This window comes from Psammomys obesus, unplaced genomic scaffold (assembly GCF_907164565.1).
Source record: "Psammomys obesus unplaced genomic scaffold, mPsaObe1.curated_primary_1811, whole genome shotgun sequence".
NCBI lineage: Eukaryota > Metazoa > Chordata > Mammalia > Rodentia > Muridae > Psammomys > Psammomys obesus.
The window spans coordinates 2,638,635-2,662,863 of NW_026592368.1; the positions used below are offsets into that span (position 1 = coordinate 2,638,635).

Here is a 24,229-nt window from a genome sequence, read left to right on the forward strand (position 1 = left end):
CTGGCTTCTTCCATGCCAGGTAAGCCTCACTCATAAGCAAGGGAAGCATCAGGATCTTATATTATTGGTAAGTAATTACTATCCTCAAACCAATAAAACATTTTCATCTTATAGTTGCAAGTACAAATTAAAATGGAAAAAGGTTCTGTCAATGTGTATGTGTATATATTACATGATTTGGGGACAGAAAGCACTTATTTGAAGACATTAAATTTGAATGGTTTTCAACAAATGATTTCATAGTGTGAGATGAAATTCTGTAAGATACAATTGTACATAGTGTAAAAATATAGCAAGTTCAAGAACCAAAGTTTTTATGATTTCATAGAATATGTCCAATGACATAAGATATAGACTAGGGCCTCATATGCAAAGCAACCATTTCACCTAAAATACAATCTGTATTTATGACAAAAGACCATAAAAAGATCCTTTTGTGGACAATAAATAGCCTGTTCTCCAGTCAGCAGTAACAGAAAAGTAATTTCTTTCACAGATGATTTAGTATTAATAAGGTAAGATGAATGTGAAACCAAAATTGTGGTTCCATTAATAAATTTTATAACACAGACTGTACTCATAAGCCTGGGCCGCAACTCAATGTGTTAGTGATGAATATAATGTGTGGGTTTTAAACCAACAAGATATAAACTAGGACTCGTTTACACTTACGAATCTTGGAGATGAACTTTAAGTAGGATATCAAGATGATTGTGGAGCAAGTCAATTGAACTTTTCGTTCAGTCAACGATAGGTAAATAAAAGATGAAATGTGAGTGTGTACTATATAATTCAGTGTTATGGGAATCAGTAATATTTGACATTGATATTGAAATAGTCTGTAATCATGGCTTCCAGTCATGATGTATTAGGTGAGTGAGTTTGTCTCTTGTATGGATAACTGAGTACCTGTAAAGAAGTTCTTTATAACATGAGTTATTAATTAGTTAACACAATATTAGGTTGTGTTATTAATCAAGATAATACTGCTGGTGTCTTAACAAAAATATGGAAGTGTTTCTTCCTTTGCCCTTTTGTGGAATACTTTGAGGAGTATTGCAGTGAGTTTGAGACTCTTGTAGAATTTATGCTGAATCTCTAGACCTAGGCTTTTCTTTTCTTTTATTTGAGAGATTTTTAAGTTACCGTTTCTATTTTGGTTGTTATGTGTCTGTTTTAATAATTTATTACATCTTGGTTTAATGTTGTTAGATTTTATACATCCGGAAGTCTACCCATTTATTTTTTTGCATTTAAATGCTTAGTTGAATGAAGACTTTTAAAATATGAACCTATGATTCTCTGCTTTCCTCAGTCCATGTTGTAGTGTCTGTTAGATCAGGATTGATGCAGTTGACTTGGACTTAAAAGCGAGCAGACAGGCATTTCTAAAAGCAGGATTTTCTCTCAGACAGAACACTGATATGGTAGTCTTTTGAGAGTGGAAGTGGAGATTCTGTGCTGTAGTACCAGGGGATGGAGGTCTTAAGTAGCTTGATGGGGGAGAAGGACATACCATGGGGGTTCAGTGTATAAATTTCTGGCCTTAGTCCTTCCTGTCTGTAGGTGTGTGGGTTTATTTCTGGGTATTTTATTCAATTCTATTGACCCACAAGTCTGCTTCTCTGTTACTATGCCATTATTATTACTATTGCTCTATAGTATAGCTTTAGATCAAAGATGGAGATAGCTTCAGAAGTTCTTTATCGTATTGGGTTGTTTTAACTATTCTCTTTTAATTTGATGTTGAGAATTTTTCTTTCAAGGTCTGTAAGGAATTGTGTTGTCATTTTGATGGGATTTGCATTAATCTCTAGATTTCTTTTGGTAGGATGATCGTTTTTGCTGTTATTCTTACTGATCCATAAGCATGGAAAATCATTCCATCTTCTGATATTTTCTTCAATTTCTTTCTTCAGAAACTTGAAGTTTTTTCATACAGATATTTCCCTTGCTTGTTAAGAGTTGAACCGACATACTTTATGTTATTTGCGACTATTGGAAGGTTGTTGTTGCCCCAATTTCTTTCTCAGATCACTTGTCTTTTGTATACAGGAAGACTTTAGATTTTTTTTGAGTTAATTTTATATCTAGCAATTTTGCTGAAGGTGTTCATCAGCTGTACGAGTTCTCTGGTAGCATTTGTGGGTCCACTCATGTATACTATCATATCACCTGTGAATAGTGATACTTTGACTTCTTCCTTTCTGACTTGTATCCCCTTGATCTCTTTTAGTTTTCTTACTGCTCTAGCCTGGACATGGTGGATGATATCTTTAATGTGTTCTTGGATGTGGTTTGCAAGTATTTTATTGAGTATTTTTGCACCAATATTCATAAGAGAGATAGGTCTGAAGTTCTTTTTTTTTCTTGGATCTTTGTGTGGATTAGGTATCAAGGTGACTGGCTTCCTAGAATGAGTTTGATAATGTTCCTTCTGTATCTATTTTGTGGGTTCATTTGAAGAGAATTGGGGTTAGCTCTTCTTTGAACGTCTGGTAGAATTCTGCGCTGAAACCATCTGGCCCTGGGCTTTCTTTTTTAGGAAGGGAGGCTTTTGATGACTGATTCTATTTCCTTGGGAGATATAGGACTATTCAATTTATTTACCTGATCTAGATTTAATTTTGGTAAATGGAATCTATCAAGAAAATTGTCCATTTTATTTAGCTTTTTAAATTTTATGGCATATAGGCTTTTGTATTAAGACCTAATGATTGTTTGGATTTCCTCAATGCCTGTTGTTATGTTCTCATTTTCATTTCTGATTTTGCTGATTTGGATAGTTTTTCTCTGCCTTTTTATTAGTTTGGCTAAGGATTTGTCTATCTTGTTGATTTTCTCAAAGAACCAACTCTTAGTCTCATTGATTCTTTGAATTGTTTTCTTTGTATCTAATCCATTGATTTCAGCTCTGAATTTGATTATTTCTAATCATCTACTCCACTTGGGTGTGTCTGCTTAACATGAAGTCACACCACAATTCTACCACACATTCAAAAAGGAGCTACAATAATCCTTCCTAAACTATCATGAAAAGAAAAGATAAGAAAAAAAAGGAAAAGAAGCAGAAGGAGCCTGTCAAAACTCTTTCTAGAAATCCAGCATTGCTGTCATTTGTAAACCCATTAAAACTATACAAAAAGAAAACCATAGGCCAATATCCTTGATAAAAATAGACTTTCAACCAAAATTAATCAAAAAAGATGAGGAAGGGCAATCCATTCTCATCAAAGGAAAAAATCCACCAGGAGGACACTACAACCCTGAACGTCTGTGCCCCCAAATCAAGAGCACCTGCATTTGCAAATGAAATATGATTAAAGCTTAAACCACACATCGATCCCAACACTTTAATATTGGGAGACTTCAACACTCTACTCTCACCAAGGGACAGATCATCTAGACAGAAGCTAAATAGGGGAATAATGACAATTACAGAGGTCCTAAATCAAATGGACCTAATAGATGTCTACAGAACTTTTCACCCAAACACAAAAGAGTATACCTTCTTTTCAGCACCTCATGGAACTTTCTCAAAAATTGACCATATACTCGGACACAAAGCAGGCCTCAAGAGATACAAGAAGATCGAAATAATCCCTTGTATCCTATCAGACCACATGGCCTAAAACTAGACTTCAATAACAATAGAAATAACAAAAAGCCTACATATACATGGAAGAGCCTTGAACTCATTGGCATAAGAGAGTACTTCCTAAACAGAACACCAACAGCTCAAGCTCTTAAGAGCAACAATTAATAAATGGGACCTCATGAAACTGAAAAGTTTTTGTAAACAAAAGACACTGTCATCAGACTTAAACAACAGCCTACAGATTAGGAAAGGATCTTCACCAACCCGATAGCTGACAGAGGGCTAATCCAGAATATATAAAGAACTCAAGAAATTAAACAAAACAAGTAGTCCAATTACAAATATAGTAAACAGAATGGAGCTAAACAGAATTCTCAATAGAGGAATATTGAATGGCAGAGAAACACTTAAAGCAATATTCAACTTCCTTAATCATCAGGGAAATGCAAATCAAAACAACCCTGAGATTTCACCTTATAGCCATTAGAATGGCTAAGATCAATAACTCAAGTGACAACACATGCTGGAGAGGATGTGGAGAAAGGGGCACCCTCCTCCACTTTTGGCGGGAATGTAATCTTGAACAACCGCTTTGGATACCAATCTGGCATGTTCTCAGAGAAAAAGGAATACTCTTAATTCAAGATCCAGCTATAGCACTCCTAAGCATATATCCAAAACATGCTCAAGTATACAACAGGGGTATTTGTTCAAACTTGTTTATAGCAGCTTTATTTGTAATAGTCAGAATCTGGAAACAATCCAGATGTCCCTCAACTAAAGAAAGGACACAGAAATTGTGTTACATTTACACAATGGAATACTGCTCAGGTATTATAAAAATTATAAAATTTGCAGGCAAATGGTGGGACCTAGAAATGCTCATCTTGACTGAGGTATCCTAGAAGCTGAAAGAAACACATGGCATATCCTCACTTATAAGTGGATTTTAGACATATAATACATGGTAAACATACTGAAATGTGTACAGCTCAAGAAGCTAAACAAGAAGGAGGACCCTGGTTTAGATGATCAATCCTCACTCAGAATGGCAAATGGGATGGACATTGGAAGTGAGAGATACCAGGCTATAGGACAGGACCCTACCACAGAGGGCCTCTGAAGACTATACCTGACAGGATATCAAAGCAGGTGCTGCTATTCATAGCCAAACTTTGGGTACAGAGGAGGTAATCTTACGAAAGAAGGTAGAGGTAGGAAGACCTGGATGGGACAACATCTCCACAAGGAGAATGACAGATCCAAGAAACCTTGGTATATGGGTCTTTTCTGAGCCTTCTACTCCAACCAAGGACCATGCATGAAGATAACCTAGAATCCCTAGTACCTCTACACAGATGTATCCCATGACAGCTCAGTCTCCAAGTTAGTTCTCTAGAAAGGGGAATAGTGACTGTCTGACATTAACTCAGTGACTGGCTCTTTGATCACCTCTTCCTAATGGGACTGTAGCCTTAACAGGCCACACAGGAAAACAATGCAGCCAGTCATGATGAGAGCTGATAGGCTAGGGTCAGGTGGATGGGAGGAAGACCTCCCCTGTTAATCGTCTTGTGGTGGGGAAAGTGAGGACATAAAGAAGGGAGGGTAGGATTGGGAGGGGATGATGGAGTGGGATACAGTGGGGATACAAAGTGAATAAACTAATTTATTGAAAAATAAGTTAATAAATAAAAATACTCAATTCTAATGAAATTCTTGTAAAGAGACTACAGACATTAAAACTGTTATCCACTCTGAACAAATTTCTTATCCCTGATATGGCTCAACATACATTAATAAATATAAAAATCACATAAATGATGTATAAACAAAAATCACATGAACATCTCAAGATTTTAAACAGAAAAACAACAAAAATCTTTGAAAAAATCCAACATGCCTTTATCATAAAAGTTTCAAAAGTTGTAAGGCTAGAGGCAACACCTCTGAACATAATAAAAGCTATAGGTGAGAAACCTGCATCCAAAATCATCCCTAATGGAGAAAAGGTCCAGGCAAGTTTACTCAGGTCAGAAGTTTGTCATCTATGTCCACCACCCCCAGTCCTTTTCAATATTTTGCTCAAAGTGTTAGTTTAAGCAATAAAGAAAGATAAGTAAAGAAATATAGATAGGAAAATTCGAATTCAAACTATCACTCTTTGCAGATGATGTAATAATATGCATTCAAATTCCCCAAAATTCTATCACAAAAATTTTTGAAATGATTAAAAAGTATACCCATGTGACAGGATACAGAATCAGCGTACACAAATCTATTTACTTTTGTATATACCAACATCAAACATTCAAAGGAGATCTTGAACATACATTCAGAAATGTCTGAAGGAAAGTAAAATATTTAGTAATAAACAGATGAAAGAAAAAATATACCTACAATGAGAACTTCAAACACCTTAAGGAATCAAGAAAGACACTGGAAACTGAGAAGACATCCCATGTTCCTGGATTGATAAAGATAAAATCTTGAGAATGACCATTCAACTGAAAGCTATTCACAAATTCAATGCAAATGCAATAAAAAGTATATTATTCTTATTCTTCACAGATAGAAAAAAAGTTTCTGCTCAGTTCCCTCTCTTCATCCACTTCTGCTGTCTATTCTGTTTTCTGTTCTGAGTGATATTCTGGCACCCTCCTGTGGACCCTCCTTGTTATTTAGCTTCTTTGGGTCTGTGGATTGTAGTATGGTTTTCCTGTATTATAGGTCTAATATCCGCTCATAAATGTGTACATACTATGTGTTTTTATCTGTTTCTGTTACCTCACTCAGAATGATTTTTTCTAGTTCAATCCATTTGCCTGCAGTTTCCATGATTTCTTATTTTTAATAACTGATTAGTATTCTATTGTGTAAATGTACCAGAAATACTTTATCCATTCTTCTAGATTTGAGGGACACCTAGGTTGTTTCCAGTTTCTAGCTGTTATGAATAAACAGCTATGAACACAGTACAACAAATGTCCTTGTTATATAATATAAGGGAACAACTATTGGATATATTCCCTGGAGTGGTATAGCTGGATCTGGAGGTAGAACTATTCCCAATTTTCTGAGAATGCACCAGATTGATTGATTTCCAGAGAAGTTTGCACTCCCATCAGCAGTGGAGGAATGTTCCCTTTTTACCACATCCTCACCAGCATGTGTTGTCACTTGAGTTTTTGATCTAGGCCATTTGAGTGGTGTAAGATGGAATCCTGGAGTCATTTTGATTTCTGTTTGTCTGTTTAAGGACTTTGATGATTTCCTTTAGTGCTTCTCAGCCATTCGAGATTCCTCTGTGGTGAATTCCCAGTTTAGCTCTGAACCCCATTTTTAAATTGGATTAGTTGATTTGTTGGTGTTTAATTTCTTAAGTTCTTTGTATATTTTGGATTTTTAATGCTCTGTCTGATGTAGGGTTGGTGTTGTTATTTTCCCAATCTGTTGGCTACAGTTTTTTCTTTTGATAATGTCCTTTGACTTACAGAAGCTTTTCAGTTTCTTGAGATCCCATTTATTAATCATTGATCTCAGAGCCTGTGCTGATTTGTTCTATTGTCTCCTATGTTAATGAGTTCCAGACTTTTCTCTACCTTGTCTTCTAAATGATTTAGAGACTCTGGTTTTATGTCAAGGTCTTTGATCCACTTGGACTTGAGTTTCTTCAGGGGGCTACAAAGGGGTCTATTTGCATTTTTCTACAGGCAGACATCTAATTAGTCCACAACTATTTGTTGAAGATGCTGTTTTTTTCCCCATTGTATGGTTTTGTCTTTGTTGAAAGTAAAGTTTCAGTAGGAGTGTGGGTTTATTTCTGTGTCCTTATTCCAATTGTACAGGATTGGTCTGCTCAAAAGGGTGTTTTATTTTTCCATATGACGTTTGTTTGCTCTTTCCAGGTCTTTAAAGAATTATGTTTGAATGTTGGTGGGAAATGGACTGAATCTGTAGATTGCATTTGTTAAGAATGCTGTTTTATTATGTTAACGCTATATGTCCATGATTTTGGGAGATCTTTCCATCTTCTGATATCTTCCTCAGTTTCTTTCTTTAAAGACTTGAAATTATAGTCATAGAGGTCTTTCATTTGGTTAGAGTTACTACAAAATATTTCATATTGTTTGTGGCTACTCTTTAGGGTGTTGTTTCCCAAATTTCATTCTCAGCCTATTTTTCATTTGTAAGCAGAAGGCCTAATGATCTTTTTTGTTAAATGTGTTCCCAGCGTATTTGTGAAAAGTATATATCAATTGTAGGGATTCTCTGGTAGAATTTCTTGGGTCTTTATGTATACTAGTATATCATGTGTGAATAGTGATACTTTTACTTCTTCCAAGTTGTATCTCCTTGATCACCTTCAGTTGTGGTATTACTCTGACTAGGACTTAAGTAGTATATTGAAGAGATATGGAGAGGGTAGGCATCCTTATCCTGTACCTCATATTAGTGGAATTTAAGTTTCTCTCCAAATAATTTCATGCTGGCTCTCAGCTTGCCTTTTACTGCCTTTATTATGTTAAATGAGTGCCCAATTCCTTGTATGTCTGATTTCTCCAAGTCTGTTAACATGAAGGGGTGTTGGATTTTGTGAAAGGCTTTTTCTCATCTAATGAGATGATCATGTGATTTTGTTCTTTGTTTGTTTATATGGTGGATTACACTGATAGATTTTGAACCATCCTGGTATCCCTGAGATGATGCCTATTTGTTCATCGTGTATATCTTTGATGTATTTTTGGATTTGGTTTGTGAGTATTTTATTGAGCATGTTTTGTTTCTATGTTCATGAGTGAGATTGGTCTGAAATTTTCTTTTTTGGTTGAGACTTTGGTTTGTGTATCAGGGTGACTGCCATCACAATGAGTTTGGCAATGTTCCTTCAGTTTGTATTTTGTGGAATACTTTGATGAATATTGGTATGAACTCTTGTTTGAAAATCGGGTATGATTCAATGCTAAAACCATCTAGCCCAGGGTGTGTGTGTGTAGGTGTGTGTGTGTGTGTGTGTTTGGCAGAGTTTTAACTACTGCTTCCACTTTCTTTTCTTTTCTTTTATTTTTTTCTTATCAGTTACATTTTATTAACTCTGTATCCCAGCGTGTCCCGATCCCTCAATCCCTCCCAGTCCCTCCCTCCCTCCCTCATCTCCACCGTGCCCCTTGCCAAGTCCACTGATAGGGGGGACCTCCTCCCCATTCATCCGATCCTGTTTTATCAGGTATCTTCAGGACTGGCTGCAAAGCTCTCCTCTGTGGCCTAATGGGACTGCTCCTCCCTTGGGGGTGGGGAGGCCAAAGAGCCAGTCATTGAGTTTCTGTTAGAAATAGTCCTTGTTCCCCTCACTATGGGAAACCAATTGGTTACTGAGCTACCACAGACTACATCTGAGCAGAGGTTCTAGGTTACATTCATACATGGTCCTTGGTTGCATGTCAGTCTAAGAAACGACCCTGAGCCCAGATATATTTGGACCTTGTTGAGCTCCTATCCTTTCCTCATCAGACTAACTCTCCTTCTTTCTTATGATTCCCTGTACTCTGCCAAAGGTTTGGTCATGAGTCTTTGCTTTGAAAACACTGCTAGTTAGAGTTTTTCAAATGCGCTCAGTAGACTCCTGTCAATGTTCAATGCGCATCCCATCTGTCTTTCAAAATGAGGATTGATAATCTTACCCCATGTCTGCTCTCTTGATTATCTTTTTTAGGTGTATAGATTTCATTATGTTTATCATATCTTATAGGTCTATATAAGTGAGTATATACCGTGTTTGTCTTTCTCCTTTTGGGATATTTCACTCAGGATGATCTTTTCTAGATCCCACCATTTGCCTGCAAATTTCATGCTTTCCTCCTTTTTGATTGCTGAGTAGTATTCCATTGTGTAAAAATACCACAATTTCTGTACCCATTCCTCCATTGATGGACATCTGGGTTGTTTCCAGGTTCTGGCTATTACAAATAAAGATGCTATAAACATGGTTGAGCAAATATCCCTTTTGTGTACTTGAGCAAACTTTGGGTATATACCTAGCAGTGGTATAGCTGGGTCTTGAGGAAGCACTATTCCTAATTGTCTTAGAAAGCGCCAGATAGATTTCCAGAGTGGTTTACATTCCCACCAGCAGTGGAGGAGGGTTCCCCTTTTTCCACAACCTCTCCAGCATGTGTTGTCCTTTGAGTTTTTCATCTTGGCAATTCTGATGGGTGTAAGGTGATATCTCAGGGTCGTTTTGATTTGCATTTCCCTGATGGCTAATGAGGATGAGCATTTCTTTAAGTGTTTTTCTGCCATTCGATATTCCTCTGTCGAGAATTCTCTGTTTAGCTCTGTTCCCCATTTTTTAATTGGATTACTTGGTTTGCTGCTTTTCAGCTTCTTTAGTTCTTTGTATATACTCGATATTAGTCCTCTGTCAGATAAAGGGTTAGTGAAGATTCTTTCCCAATCTGTAGGCAGGCGTTTTGTTTTGATGATGGTGTCCTTTGCTTTACAGAAGCTTTTCAGTTTCATGAGGTCCCATTTATTGATTGTTGCTCTTAGAGCCTGTGCTGTTGGTGTTCTGTTCAGGAAGTTGTCTCCTGTGCCAATGAGTTCTAGGCTGTTCCCCACTTTTTCTGCTAACAGATTTAGAGTATCTGGTTTTATGTTGAGGTCTTTGACCACTTAGACTTTAGTTTTGTGCAGGGTGATAAATATAGATCTATTTTCATTTTTCTGCATGTAGACATCCAGCTGGACCAGCACCATTTGTTGAAGATGCTGTCTTTTTTCCATTGAATGGTTTTGGCTTCTTTGTCAAAACTCGAGTATTCATAGGTGTGTGGGTTTATTTCTGGGTCTTCTATGCAGTTCCATTGATCCTCCTTTCTGTTTTTATGCCAATACCATGCAGTTTTTATTACTATTGCTCTGTAGTATAACTTGAGATCGGGATGGAGATACCTCCAGATGATCTGTTGTTGTACAGGATTGTTTTGGAGATTCTGAGTTTTTTGTTTCTCCATATGAAGCTGAGAATCTTTTTTTCAAGGTCTGTAAAGAATTGAGTTGGTATTTTGATGGGAATTGCATTGAATCTGTAGATTGCTTTTGGCAGGATGGCCATTTTCACAATGTTAATCCTACCAATCCATGAGCATGGGAGATCTTTCCATCTTCTGAGATCTTCAATTTCTTTCTTCAGAGACTTGAAATTTTTCTCAAACAGGTCTTTCACTTGCTTGGTTAGTGTCACCCCAAGGTACTTTATGTGGTTAGTGGCTATTGTGAAGGGTGTTGTTTCCCTAATTTCTTTCTCAGCCTTTTTGTCTTTGGTATACAGGAGGGCTTCTGATTTTTTTGAGTTGATTTTGTATCCTGCCACTTTGCTGAAGGTGTTTATCAACTGGAGGAGTTCTCTGGTTGAATTCTTGGGGTCGCTCATATATACTATCATATCATCTGCGAATAGTGACACTTTGACCTCTTCCTTTCCGATTTGTATCCCCTTGATCTCCTTTAGTTGTCTTATTGCTCTGGCTAGGACTTTAAGTACTATGTTGAAGAGGTAGGGAGAGAGTGGGCAGCCTTGTCTTGTCCCTGATTTCAGTGGGATTGATTTAAGTTTTTCTCCATTGAGTTTGATGTTGGCTATAGGCTTGCTGTATATTGCCTTTACTATGTTTAGATATGTGCCTTGTATTCCTGATCTCTCCAAGACTTTAAACATGAATGGGTGTTGGACTTTGTCAAATGCTTTTTCAGCATCTAAGGAGATGATCATGTGGTTTTTCTCCTTCAGTTTGTTTATGTGATGGATTACATTGATGGATTTCCGTATGTTGAACCACCCTTGCATGCCTGGGATGAAACCTACTTGGTCGTGGTGGATGATATCTTTGATGTGTTCTTGGATTCGGTTTGGAAGTATTTTATTGAGTATTTTTGCGTCAATGTTCATAAGAGAGATAGGTCTGAAGTTTTTTTTTTTTTGTTGGGTCTTTGTGTGGTTTAGGTATCAGGGTGACTGTCACTTCATAGAATGAGTTTGGTAATGTACCTTCTGTTTCTATTTTGTGGAATAGTTTGAGGAGAATTGGTGTGAGCACTTCTTTGAAGGTCTGGTAGAATTCCGCGCTGAAACCATCTGGCCCAGGGCTTTTTTTTGGAGGGGAGACTGTGAATGACTGCTTCAATTTCCTTGGGGGATATAGGGCTGTTCAGTCTTTCTACCTGATCTTGACTTAATGTTGGAAGATGGAATCTATCAAGAAAATTGTCCATTTCATTTAGATTTTCAAATTTTGTGGCATATAGGCTTTTGTAGTATGACCTAATGATTGTTTGAATTTCCTCTGTGTCTGTAGTTATGTCACCCTTTTCATCTCTGATTTTATTGATTTGGGTAGATTGTCTCTGCTTTTTAGTTAGTTTGGCTAAGGGTTTGTCTATCTTGTTGATTTTCTCAAAGAACCAGCTTTTTGTTTCATTGATTCTTTGAATAGTTTTGTTTGGAATTGATTGATTTCCAGCCCCGAGTTTGATTATTTCCAGCCTTCTGCTCCTCCTGGGTATATCTGCTTCTTCTTTTTCTAGGGTTTTCAGTTGGGCCATTAAGTTGTTTGTATGTGATGTTACAAATTTCTTCTTGCAGGCACTTAGTGCTATAAATTTTCCCCTGAGCACTGCTTTCAATGTGTCCCATAAATTTGGGTATGCTGTGCCTTCATTTTCATTGAATTCTAGGAAGTCTTTAATTTCTTTCTTTATTTCTTCCTTAACCCAGCTGTCGTTGAGTAACAGGTTGTTCAGTTTCCATGTGCGTGTAGGCTATTTGTTATTTCTGTTGTTGTTGAGGTCCAGCTTAAGTCCATGGTGGTCAGATAGAATACAAGGGATTATTTCAATCTTTTTGTATCTGTTGAGGCTTGCTTTATGACCAACTATATGGTCTATTTTGGAGAAGGTTCCATGAGGTGCTGAAAAGAAGGTATACTCTTTTGAGTTTGGATGAAAAGATCTGTAGACGTCTGTTAGGTTCATTTGACTTAGGGTCTCTGTAAGTGTTTTTATTTCCCTATTTGTTTTCTGTCTAGTTGATCTGTCCCTTGGTGAGAGTGGAGTGTTGAAGTTTCCCACTATTAGGGTTTTAGGATCAATGTGTGATTTAAGCTTTAATATTGTTTTATTTACGAATGTAGGTGCTCTTGTATTTGGGGCATAGATATTCAAAATTGTGTTGTCTTCTTGGTGGATTTTTCCTTTGATGAGAATATAGTGGCCGTCCTTAACTTTCTTGATTAACTTGGGTTGAAAGTCTATTTTATTAGATATTAGGATGGCTACTCCCGCTTGTTTTCTGGAACCATTTGCTTGAAAGACATTTTTCCAGCCCTTTACTCTGAGGTAGTGTTTATCTTTGTTGCATAGGTGTGTTTCTTGGATGCGACAGAATGTTGGATCCTGTTTCTGCAACCATTCTGTTAGTCTGTGTCTTTTAATTGGGGAGTTGAGTCCGTTGATGTTCATAGAAACTAGTGACCAACAATTGTTACTTATTTTAGATGTGGTGTTGGTGGTGTCACTGAGTTTCATTGCTTGTCTTCTTTTGTTTTTTTTTTTTTTTTTTGTTGTTGTTGTTGTGTAGTTATCTATTTCCTCTGTTTCCTTCGATGTAGTTGTTTTCTTTGGTTTGGAGTTTCCCTTCTAGTAACTTCTGTAGATCTGGGTTACTATGTAGATATTGTTTAAATTTGGTTTTGTCTTGGAATATCTTGAATTCTCCGTCTATGTTGATTGAAAATTTTGCTGGGTATAGTAGTCTGGGTTGAAATCTGTGGTCCCTTAAGGAATGTATGATTTCTGTCCAGGCCCTTCTGGCTTTCATAGTTTCTGTTGAGAAATCTGGTGTGATTCTGATAGGTCTACCTTCATATGTTACTTGGCCTTTTTCCCTTGCTGCTTTTAGAATTTTTTCTTTGTTTTGTAGGTTCAGTGTTTTGACTATGATGTGACATGAAGAATTTCTTTTCTGGTCTAGTCTACTTGGTGTTCTGTAGGCCTCTTGTATGTTTATGGCCATCTCCTTCTTTAAGTTGGGAAAGTTTTCTTTTATAATTTTCTTGAAAATATTTTCCGGACCTTTGAGCCTGATGTCTTCTTTTTCTTCTACTCCTATTATTCTTAGGTTTTGTCTTTTCATGGTGTCCTTGATTTCTTGGATGTTTTGTGTTTGGAACTTTTCTGATTTTATTTTTTCTTTGAGAGACGTGTCAATTTCCGCAAGTGTATCTTCGGCTCCTGAGATTCTTTCTTCCATTTCTTGTATTCTGTTGGTGATGCTTACCTTTGTAGTGCCTGATCTTTTCTCTATGTTCTCCAGCTCTTGGTTTTTCTCTATTTGTGTTTTCTTTATTGATTCTAATTCTGTTTTCATGTCTTGCACCATTTCGTTCATCTGTTTGAATGTGGACTCCTGCTTTTCAATGATAGCTTCTATTTTTTTTGTCCGTTTCCTCTCTATGTATCACTAATTGTGCCTCTACTTCTTTGGGTATAATTGCCTGTATTTCTATGAGAGCTTTGTTTATTTCTTCTTTATTTGCCTTCATTTGTGTGGACATTTCTTTGAGAGCTTTGTGCATTTCTTCTCTGTTTGCCTCAATTTTCGTGGTCATTTCTCTGAGAGTACGATTTGTTTCCTCTTGGTTAGTCTCGATTTCTTTGGTTATTTCTCTGAGGGCTTTGTTCATTTCAGCCTCTAATAGCTGGAGAAACATAGTTTTGAGGTCGTTTTCTTGTATATCTAGTGAATTGAAGTGTCCATTGTTTTGTGGGGTTGCTGGTGAGGTCATTATGTCCTGATTTTTGTTGGGAGTGTTCTTACGTCTGCCTCTAGCCATCTGGTTATTTATAATCCTCACTGGTTGTTCCTCGAGATTGTAGTTTGGGCTATGACCCTGTCTTTCTGTTTTCTGGACTGTTTTTTCAGGAAGATGAGAGAGGTGACTGGTTTGGGAGTGTGCACTGTGTTTTCAGTTTTGCCTAAGTAAAGAATGTGACGCTGGCGCTATTCGTGTGCGCTTTTAGCGGGCGCAGTGTGCATGCACAGAATCTCTGACTACTGCAGTGGCCTGCAAGTCACTATTATGCAGTTCTGACTGAGATCCAGGGATTGTTTGCCTGGATTACCCTGGTGGACCCGCAAGACAGAGGCTTCAATGTTGGGGTCGCTATCCCAAGAATCCCTCTGATGCCCACACTAGGAGTGTGGGTGGCAGGGATCTCATCTGGTTGCTTCTGTGGAGAGGCCCTGGGTCTGGGGCAGTCTCTCCCTAGAAGACTCACTCACTCTCTTGCAGGACCAGTTGGAATGCACAGGGGTTCCCCTTGCTCACTACTCTCTGTTTTTGTCCTGCTGTGGAAGTGCACGGGTAGGCTAATAGACAGCTCTGTGACACTGTGGCCGCAGGACTCGGTGTCCACCTTTCCTGTGTGCTGCCTCTTTATCCTTTCCCTCTGCCAGGAGGGGTTATGTTGACTGGTCCCTGGGTGGCACGGGAAAGAGTTAGGGTGAGTGTACTCAATCCCAGATCCCGGGCCCAGATCTCTCTGCCAGAAGCAGCCTAGCGGTAGAATCTATGTTTGCTGATTCCAAGAGAGTACCGGGTAGGGTTGAGTGTCTTCAGATCCAGAGGTTGGGTTTCTCTGCTAGGGGCCGCTGGAGAGAGGGTGCTGTGTCCTTGGCAGGCTGCCTCTCTGTCCTTCCCCTCTGACCTTCTCCTCTGCCCTCCATAGGGCAAGCTTATGGAGGTGCTCTCAGGGGAGTGCCAGCAGGGGTTGGGGCTTCTCAGTCGGATCCTGAGCCCTGAGCCGGCGGCGTTTCTCTCCCGGGGGGGGGCGCCGGTGATAGAACTTGCTGCTAGACCTTATTGCGCTGGACCCAGGATAATCTCAGGGCATGTAGAATGACCACAGTCCCAGATCCCGAGCTGTAGTTTGTTTGCTAGGAGCGGCTAGCAGCTCTGGAGGTCCGGCACTGTGAAGCCGCTGTGCACCTCTTTATCTTTCTGCTCTGCTGCGGCAGGGTGATGGCGGCGTTTGGGGGAGTGCCCGAAAGGATTGGGTTTTCTCAGCCCCGATCTCGGGTGGGGGTACAGACAATGTGGTCTGTGGGAGATTCTGCTGGACACCTCATGCCTCCTTCGAAGAGGGAGTAGGGATTTTGAGCTGGGCGCGCAGCTGCAATCAGTGCGCAGCGCGGGAGCTCAATTGTGATGGCGGCAGGTACCCGCGGTCAGTGAGACCTTCCAGGGAAAGACTAGGTGACCCGTGAGCAGTCTGGCAACTTTTCTTCCCCGTGGAGTTTTTTTGCGACTGGAACTCTCAGCCTCAGGCACCCTTGTGCCCACCGATCAGCCTGAGAAATTGATCGTGACAAGCAGGCTTGCGGCACCAGCCCGGAGACCCAAAACCCAAGTTGCCGGGTTCTCTTCCGGGTTCTGGCTGGGCAGCAGAGAGTGGACCCAACCGCTTCCCACGCCATTGGAGCCTCTCCTCACCTGGGAAACACGATCGATCGCTGTTGTTTTAGGGCCCAGAATTCGGTCTCCTGGTCGCTGCACAGAGTGTGTTGTCCCGCTTCTCAGACACGGTGTTCTCCCTGTGCCGCCATCTTGGCCCCCCCCTGCTTCCACTTTCTAAGGGACTATTGATCTATTGTTTTATATTATTTTGTTGGTTTTGTTTTTGAAGAAAAACTTTCTCTCGTCTTGTGTGTCCTGTAAGTAGGTATGTAAAACAGGCAAGCCTCAGACATAGAGATTCATCTGACTCTTAATCTAGAGTGCTATCTTTGTAATTTTGTTTTGTTTTTATATTATTGGCTGATGACCTGAAATGTAGGTATTTGTTCATATCAAATCTGTTCTTCAATTGATCTTCATCCACATGTTGAATTTTGAGATTTAACAGAGCATATTATATTTCTCATTTGGTAACTTCATGGTCCTTAACCCATGCTGATGTGGTTTCTCATCTAGGGCCACACCTGTATCCTGCCAGGGGCCTCCCATGACCTCCAAATTCACCCACCCTGATTTCTATTCTCTCTCTTCATTCCTTCCTTGCCTCTACTTTTCCTGTACCTGATGTCCATCCCCATTATCCTCCTCACTCCCTCTCCCACCCTGTTCCTTCCCTCCATTTAATTCAGATACCTATCTTATTTTCTCTTTTGAGTGAGTTTCCTACATCCTCCCTTTGCTCTCCTTGACACTCTGGGTCTCTAGATTGTTCCATGGTTATCCTGTACTTTATGGTTAATTTCCAGTTATGAGTGAGTAGGTACTATGTGGGACTTTCAGGGTCTGGGTTACCTCACTCAGAAAAATCTTTCCTAGTTCCATCCATTCTCTGCTTGATTGCATGAAGTCTTTGTTATTAATAGCTAATTGGTATTCCATTGTATAACTGTATCACATTTTATTTATTTATTTATTCTTCAACAGATGACGTCTAGGTTTTTTCCAGTTTCTGTTTATTACAAATAAATCTGCTATGAACATAGTTGAGCAAGTGTCCATGTGTTATGGTAGAACATCTTTTGGGTATATTCCCCGGAGTAGTATAGCTCTTCAGGTATATAGGTATTGATGTTGGACTGTTGTAAAGTTTTTGAGAAATGTCTAGATGCATTTCCAAAGTGGTTGTTTAAGTTTTCATTCTCACCAGCACTAAAGGTGTGTTTTCCTTACTCCACATCCTCACCACCATGTGCTATCTCTTGAGTTCATGATCTGAGCCATTCTGACAAATGTAAGCTCAAAATGCAGAGTCCTTTTGATTTGCATTTCCTTGATGACTAAGGACACCGAACATATCTTTAAGTGGGTCTCAGCCATTAGCACTGCCTGTATTGAGAGTTGTCTGTTTAGTTCTTTATGCCATGATTTAATTGGGTTATTTCGTTTGTTGGCATCTAATTTCTTCAATTCTTTATTTTAGATATTATCCTTCAGTCAGAGATAGGGTTGGTGAAGGTCCTCTCCCAGTCCATGTGCTATCATTTGTTCTATTGATAGAGTTGTTTACCTTCCAGGTGCTTTTCATCTTCATGTGTCCCTTTGTTAATTCTTGATCTTATTGTCTGAGCTGTTGATGTAGTGTTCACAGAGGTGTCTCTATCTTTTTTATTTGGTTGATTAATTTTTACAGAATATACAGGTTTTTATTACATACCCCTGACTGTCTTACTGCGTAGATCAGGCTAGCATCCAGCTCTATGAAATATTCCTGGGCCTGTCTCCTGAGTGTTTTTGGAATAAAAGACTTGAGAAAATACAGCCAGCTTGTCCATTGTTATTTTAGTTAGGGATTGTTCATACTATTTATCTGATATGGGCTCATTACTGTTAGTGTTTACTCTCTCTCTTTTTATGTCTGTGAATTGGCATTTCTCTTGCAAGGCTATATCCTCCTGAAAGGATGCAGAAATTAGAGAGGTGAACCTCACTATTCAGTTTCCTCCTAAAAAGAGTTCATGATTACATTAGAACCTGTGTGTCAGAAAATAAGGAGAAGAAACGCCAGAATTCAATGAAAATATTGTAAACAAAGTATACATTTTCAGTATACTTTGTCCGTTTCATGCTTTCTGTTGTACACGTGTGAATATTTTAGAATGCATTGACCTACAATGATGTGCATGTGAACTTCACTCGAGAAGAGTGGGCTTTGCTGGATCCTTCCCAGAGGAGTCTCTACCAAGATGTGATGCTGGAGACCTACAGGAATCTCACTGCTATAGGTATGAGAGTGAATTATCTTTACTTTTTAAAATGAGGAACTCTTTATTTATTATTGATGTACTTCTGTAATTTCACTTGAGCATGAGGAAGACTAAAGTGAATGGTTCTTTGATTGATCATAGATTATGACCTAAATTTTGCCTTATTTCCAATAATAAAACATACATTTTCGGGTATTGTATTTTAGGCTACAGTTGGGAAGATCATAATATTGAAGAGCATTGTCAGAGTTCTAGAAGACATATAAGGTAATTTTCATGTGTAAGCTGATATGAATATGGTTCTCAGAAAATGTTAGTATGTCTTGGAAATTTGAAAGAAAAGGGACGGTGTAAATGGAATGTGTTAAGTATATTTATTGATGATTACTAACTTGTTACTAAGCCATGTACCTCCATGTTAGGTATTTGATGTGTGTTTGCAAGGCACTCCTCTAAGAATGCAAGGAAACCATACCTTATGCAAGATCAACATTTAAATCATAGCCTCGTTAGTGCTATGAGGTGGAGCTACATTTCTGTAGTCTTCTACAACTCAGATAGTGCTAAAGGTATTCACAGTAAATAGTTGCTGAAAGTATGTAGAAAACATTATTTTAAAGTAGTCCATAGGAAAGCTGGGGTTACTCATACACTTGTAATAATGTTGCTAAGCTTTGTGAGAAGGACAGATTTTTAGAGTCAAGAAAAACCATAATCCGTACAGCACATATCTATAATGAACAAAAATCAAATGTGTGAATGCAACGTGAAACCATGTCATTTATTCTTCTTCTTTTAATAGGGATATCATATATCACAATGCATACAAGTCATAGATATATTGAAAGAAACGATATAGCACACAAAACAACTAAAATAAATAGTAGTCCCCATTATGAGTAGAAGTTTAAATGGCGATACCTATTATGCTTTATATGGGCTATTCAGAGATTCAAGCAGTATAAATAATGACACAGAGACTATTTTATATTTTAAAGCTTAGGCAATTTAACTGGGTGGATTCTGAACCCTCTTTTTCCCTAACACAAATAAACCTAATACAGTGTCCTGCTGCATGGGCAACACTACCTCTTTGTTCATCTTCATGTCTATCTGTTAACCCCTCTGTCCTGCTGGTGAATCGCCTGTCATTTGCTTTCTTCTTCCCAGCAAACCTCTCTCAGAAGTTCTGCCCTCCATTTTGTGCCCTGCTATCAGTTGTCAGCTCTTTATTATTTCCAATGTAAGGAAGGACAAATGTTTACAAAATATAGGGCAGGTGATGGGCCATAAAAAGAGCAATTATGCAATCTGGTAGCACTTAGCTTTCTGCTGTCTCAGCAATCAGCATTTCAATACACAGAAACACTTTCACATAATATTACAACAACATCAATTAACTGGTTATTCAACTTCATTAGGAATTCTCACAAAATCACACTTCAGAAAATGTAGTTTTAGGAAAATATAAATTCTTCTGTTTGTCACAGTTATCTTTGCCAATTTACCGTGGTGTGCAGTATAGGGAAATTTATTAACCCAATCAGTGAGTTAAAACTCTGAGGTCTCGCAGTTTTCTACAAATATGTGGTAAAACATCTTATAGAATAAAGTAAGAAAGTATAGTATAAATGTGAGCACGGTTACAAATATTTTCACCATCACAGGTATTTTCAAATATCCAAAACACCCCCTAGAGAAGGAGAACACCATGAATGTGAAAATAATGATGAAAACCTATGATGTAATTCCTATTTATCTTTACACCAAATTGTAAAATTAAGTGACATGGACAATTAGATTCATCAGTGTAATGAATGTGGTAAAGCTTCCATCTTTCATATGTATCAATTATCTTTGCAGGTATGAAAATAGTCATAGTGCAGACAAACCCCCTGAAGATACTCAATATGACGAAGGCTTTACACATCACAGGAGTCCCCACACATATGAAAGTAAGCATATTCGTGAGGACCGCTACGAATCAAACCAATATGGTGACGCTTTTGCACATAACAGTCATCTAAGACATAAAAGGACACATATAGGAAAGAAACCTCATGAATGTAACCAATGTGGTAAAGCCTTTGCAGGTAATAGTACTCTTATAATACATAAAAAAGCTCATACTGGAGAGAAACGTTATGAAAGTAACCAATGTGGCAAAGCCTTGGCAAATGATGGTCATCTCCTAAGACATAGAAGAACTTACAATGGAGAAAAACCTTATGAATGTAACCAGTGCGGTAAAGCCTTTGCATGTAACCGTGATCTCCTAAGACATAAAAGAACTCACACTGGAGAAAAACCCTATGAATGTAACCAGTGTGGTAAAGCCTTTGCATACAACAATGGTCTCCTAATACATAAAAGAACTCACACTGGAGAAAAACCTTATGAATGTAACCAATGTGGTAAAGCCTTTGCACAGAGGTGTACTCTCCTATTACATAACAGAACTCACACGGGAGAGAAACCCTATGAATGTAACCAGTGTGGTAAAGCCTTTGCAAACAGGTATACTCTCCTAGTACATAACAGAACTCACACTGGCGAAAAACCTTATAAATGTAACCAGTGTGGTAAAGCCTTTTCATCTAACCAAAAGCTCCTACTACATAAAAGAATTCACACTGGAGAGAAACCCTATGAATGTAACCAGTGTGGTAAAGCCTTTGCATACAACTATGTTCTCCAAATACATAAAAGAGTTCACACGGGAGAGAAACGTTATGAATGTAACCAATGTGGTAAAGCCTTTTCACAGAACAGTCATCTTCTAAGACATAAAAGAACTCACACTGGAGAAAAACCTTATGACTGTAACCAATGTGATAAAGCCTTTGCATCTAACACTGAACTCCTAATACATACAAGAACTCACACGGGAGAAAAACGTTATGAATGTAACCAATGTGATAAAGCCTTTGCATGTAACAGTAATTTCTTAAGACATAAAAGAACTCACACTGAAGAAAAACCCTATGAATGTAACCAATGTGGTAAAGCCTTTGCATGTAACAGTGATTTCCTAAGACATAAAGGAACTCACACTGGAAAAAAACCTTATGAATGTAACCAATGTGGTAAAACCTTTGCACAGAGGTATACTCTCCTAGTACATAACAGAACTCACACTGGAGAAAAACCCTATGAATGTAACCAATGTGGTAAAGCATTTGCACAGAACAGTAGTCTCCAAATACATAAAAGAATTCACACGGGAGAGAAACCTTATGAATGCAACGAATGTAGTAAAGCCTTTGCATATAACAGTGTTCTCCTAAGACATAAAAGAACTCACACTGGAGAAAAACCTTATGAATGTAACCAATGTGGTAAAGCCTTTGCTTATAACAGTGTTCTCCTAAGACATAAAAGAACTCACACTGGAGAGAAACCTTATGAATGCAATGAATGTCGTAAAGCCTTTGCACAGAACAGTCATCTGGTAGTACATAAAAAAATTCACACTGGAGAGAAATCTGATGAATGTACCCAAAGTGATAAAGTCTATGCATTTCAGAGTAGTCTCTGAAGACAACAAGAACACACCTTGGGGAAAAACCTTATGAATGTAAGCAGTGTGGAATCACCTTTTTACAACAGTCTCCTAATACATAATAATCCATGTTGCAGAAAATCCTTATGAACATAACCAGTGTCATAAAGTCTTATCATGTAAGAGTCATCTTAAACAAGAACACTTATTGGAGTGAAATCCTATGAATGTAACCAATGTGTCAAAAACTTTGCATGCCATAATAATCTCCATGTACATAGAAGAATGCACACTGGAGAGAAACTTTATGAATGTAACCAATGTGATAGAGCATTTTGACATAATAGTAATCTCCTATGACATAAAAAAAGACATACTGGAGAGAAGCCATATGAATGTAAGCAATGTGGTAAAGCCATTGCATGTAACAGTAGTCTCCTAATACATAAAAGAACTTACACTGGAGAGAAGTCTTATGGATGTAGTCAATGTGGTAAAGCCTTTGCATTTAACAGTCATCTCCTAATACATAAAAGAGCTCACTGGAGAGAAACCTTATTAATGTAACCTATGTGGTAACATAATTTCTCCAGGAGGGATACATTTCTTAAACATTCCCAAATAATACCACCAACTGAGAAGGATTCATTCCTCTGACTTCAAACGTACGTGTTTCATTTCTGTCACATGAAAGAATTCATGATGAAGAAAACTTTTATAGATAAGCCTGTAGTTGCCTCAACACCTGAGTTCAGTAATGAATGCTTATATAAGTAAAACATTCATGAGTAAACATATATTTGTTTAAGAATTTGTTTTTCCATTATGTGATAACAGTTTGTCTTTGTGTTTCAATGTGACTGTCCATTCTAGTTTCCATGAAGACCAGACCTTATTGTCTGGTCTTTCTGAGACCAGATCTTCTCATACCAGGAATTCTAGAAAGTTGTCAAAAACCTTACCTAGGTCCTGGGAATGAACTTGTCTTAACTACAAAGCGATGTCTCTAGTACTGTAAATATCTTATATTATCATATCAGGAAGTAGAAAAGAATTCATAGAAGAGAGCAACCCTATTCGTACAAAAGAGTTGATTACTTTGTACATAATAAATGTATCCATTTTCAAGAAAAGAAACTTGTTTGTATCTGTTTTTATCATAGCCTTGGAGGAAGTAAATTATTTACCATGTTCCCTTAAATGTAATGGAGGAGATCACCAATTGTGATTGTGGTTTGAATTATGAACATTGGAGTAGGGATTGAATTTGCTGTATGTGTAGCAAATCCATTCACAGAAGTTTATGTGGTTGTTCTGATATTCCTTCTGTGGTGGCTGTTCAGATCCTAATGCATTTCCACTTGGTGAAAGGTATTTTTCTGTGCAATGTATAGAATGGGATCCCCATCATCTATGTGGTTCATTGCTTATTTATATTAGGTAGTGTGTGATCATAGTTTTGGAGGAAGGGTCTCTGAGAATGTGTGGTATTTTTTTTATGTTTTCACAAATTTATTTAAAATGTTTGTTTTTAAGCCTTGCTTGGATATCTATAATTAATAAATGCTTAATAGTATGTGTGTGTGTATATGTATGTATATATTGTTTGAAGTTCCATGTTTCTGCATGTTCCCATATTTACTATATGGGACATAATCTTGAAGTACTTCCTCTTAGTAGAGGTGCTAGTTAATGTAACAGCAACAAGATTTATTTCAAAAAAGCATGTTGTGTGTTTAGTGGACTATTCATTCTTAGGCTATGACAGATGTATGAAGAGTGAGACACTGTGGGGTTTATTTTGGTCATGCTTATATGATTTTCAAGGTTATGTTGTCAGTTTTGCATACCACAATCTCTTCCCACTGAGCTCATTGAGATGCATAAAACTTAGTTGAAACATTACATCAGTACAATATTGTCTTTTATTCAGAGTATGAATATATTTTCATCTGAGGATGAAAGAAAATGAAATGATTTGAATAATAAATGCTACTTGCAAATGAAAATTATACACTCCTGTCTTGTTTTGGAATGTGTTAGTTCTTTCTTAGGAGTAAAGACTTGTTCATAAGACTTTCTCAAAACTACAAGTGAATGTCAGAGAATTGTTTCATTGGGTAAGTGTAGTTATCGCTAAGGCTGATCATTTGAGCTCAATCCCTGAGTAGTCCATATCACTGTTACAGATTTTTCTAATGTTTCTATAGTCAGGCTGCTGTATATGCAAACTCACACACCAGCAGATATGTAAATAATTTTTCAGCCTAAATAAGGGCCAGTGTGGTCACTGGCCATAAGACTCTTTGTGTTCCATGTCAAGAACTTATATATGGGATGTAGAAAATAAATA

The 24,229-nt window shown here is 37.9% G+C and overlaps 1 protein-coding gene across 1 annotated transcript; it reads left to right on the top strand.

The window, feature by feature from the left end:
* LOC129681236 (zinc finger protein 260-like) lies at window positions 1–23,833 on the top strand. Its single transcript, XM_055613140.1, is given in 5 exon segments — window positions 1–19; window positions 18,266–18,392; window positions 18,581–18,641; window positions 20,238–21,907; window positions 21,910–23,833. Coding segments are annotated over 4 exon segments (1,854 nt in total). The 5' UTR covers window positions 1–19; window positions 18,266–18,358; the 3' UTR covers window positions 21,999–23,833.
* Window positions 23,834–24,229: the final 396 nt, after the last annotated feature.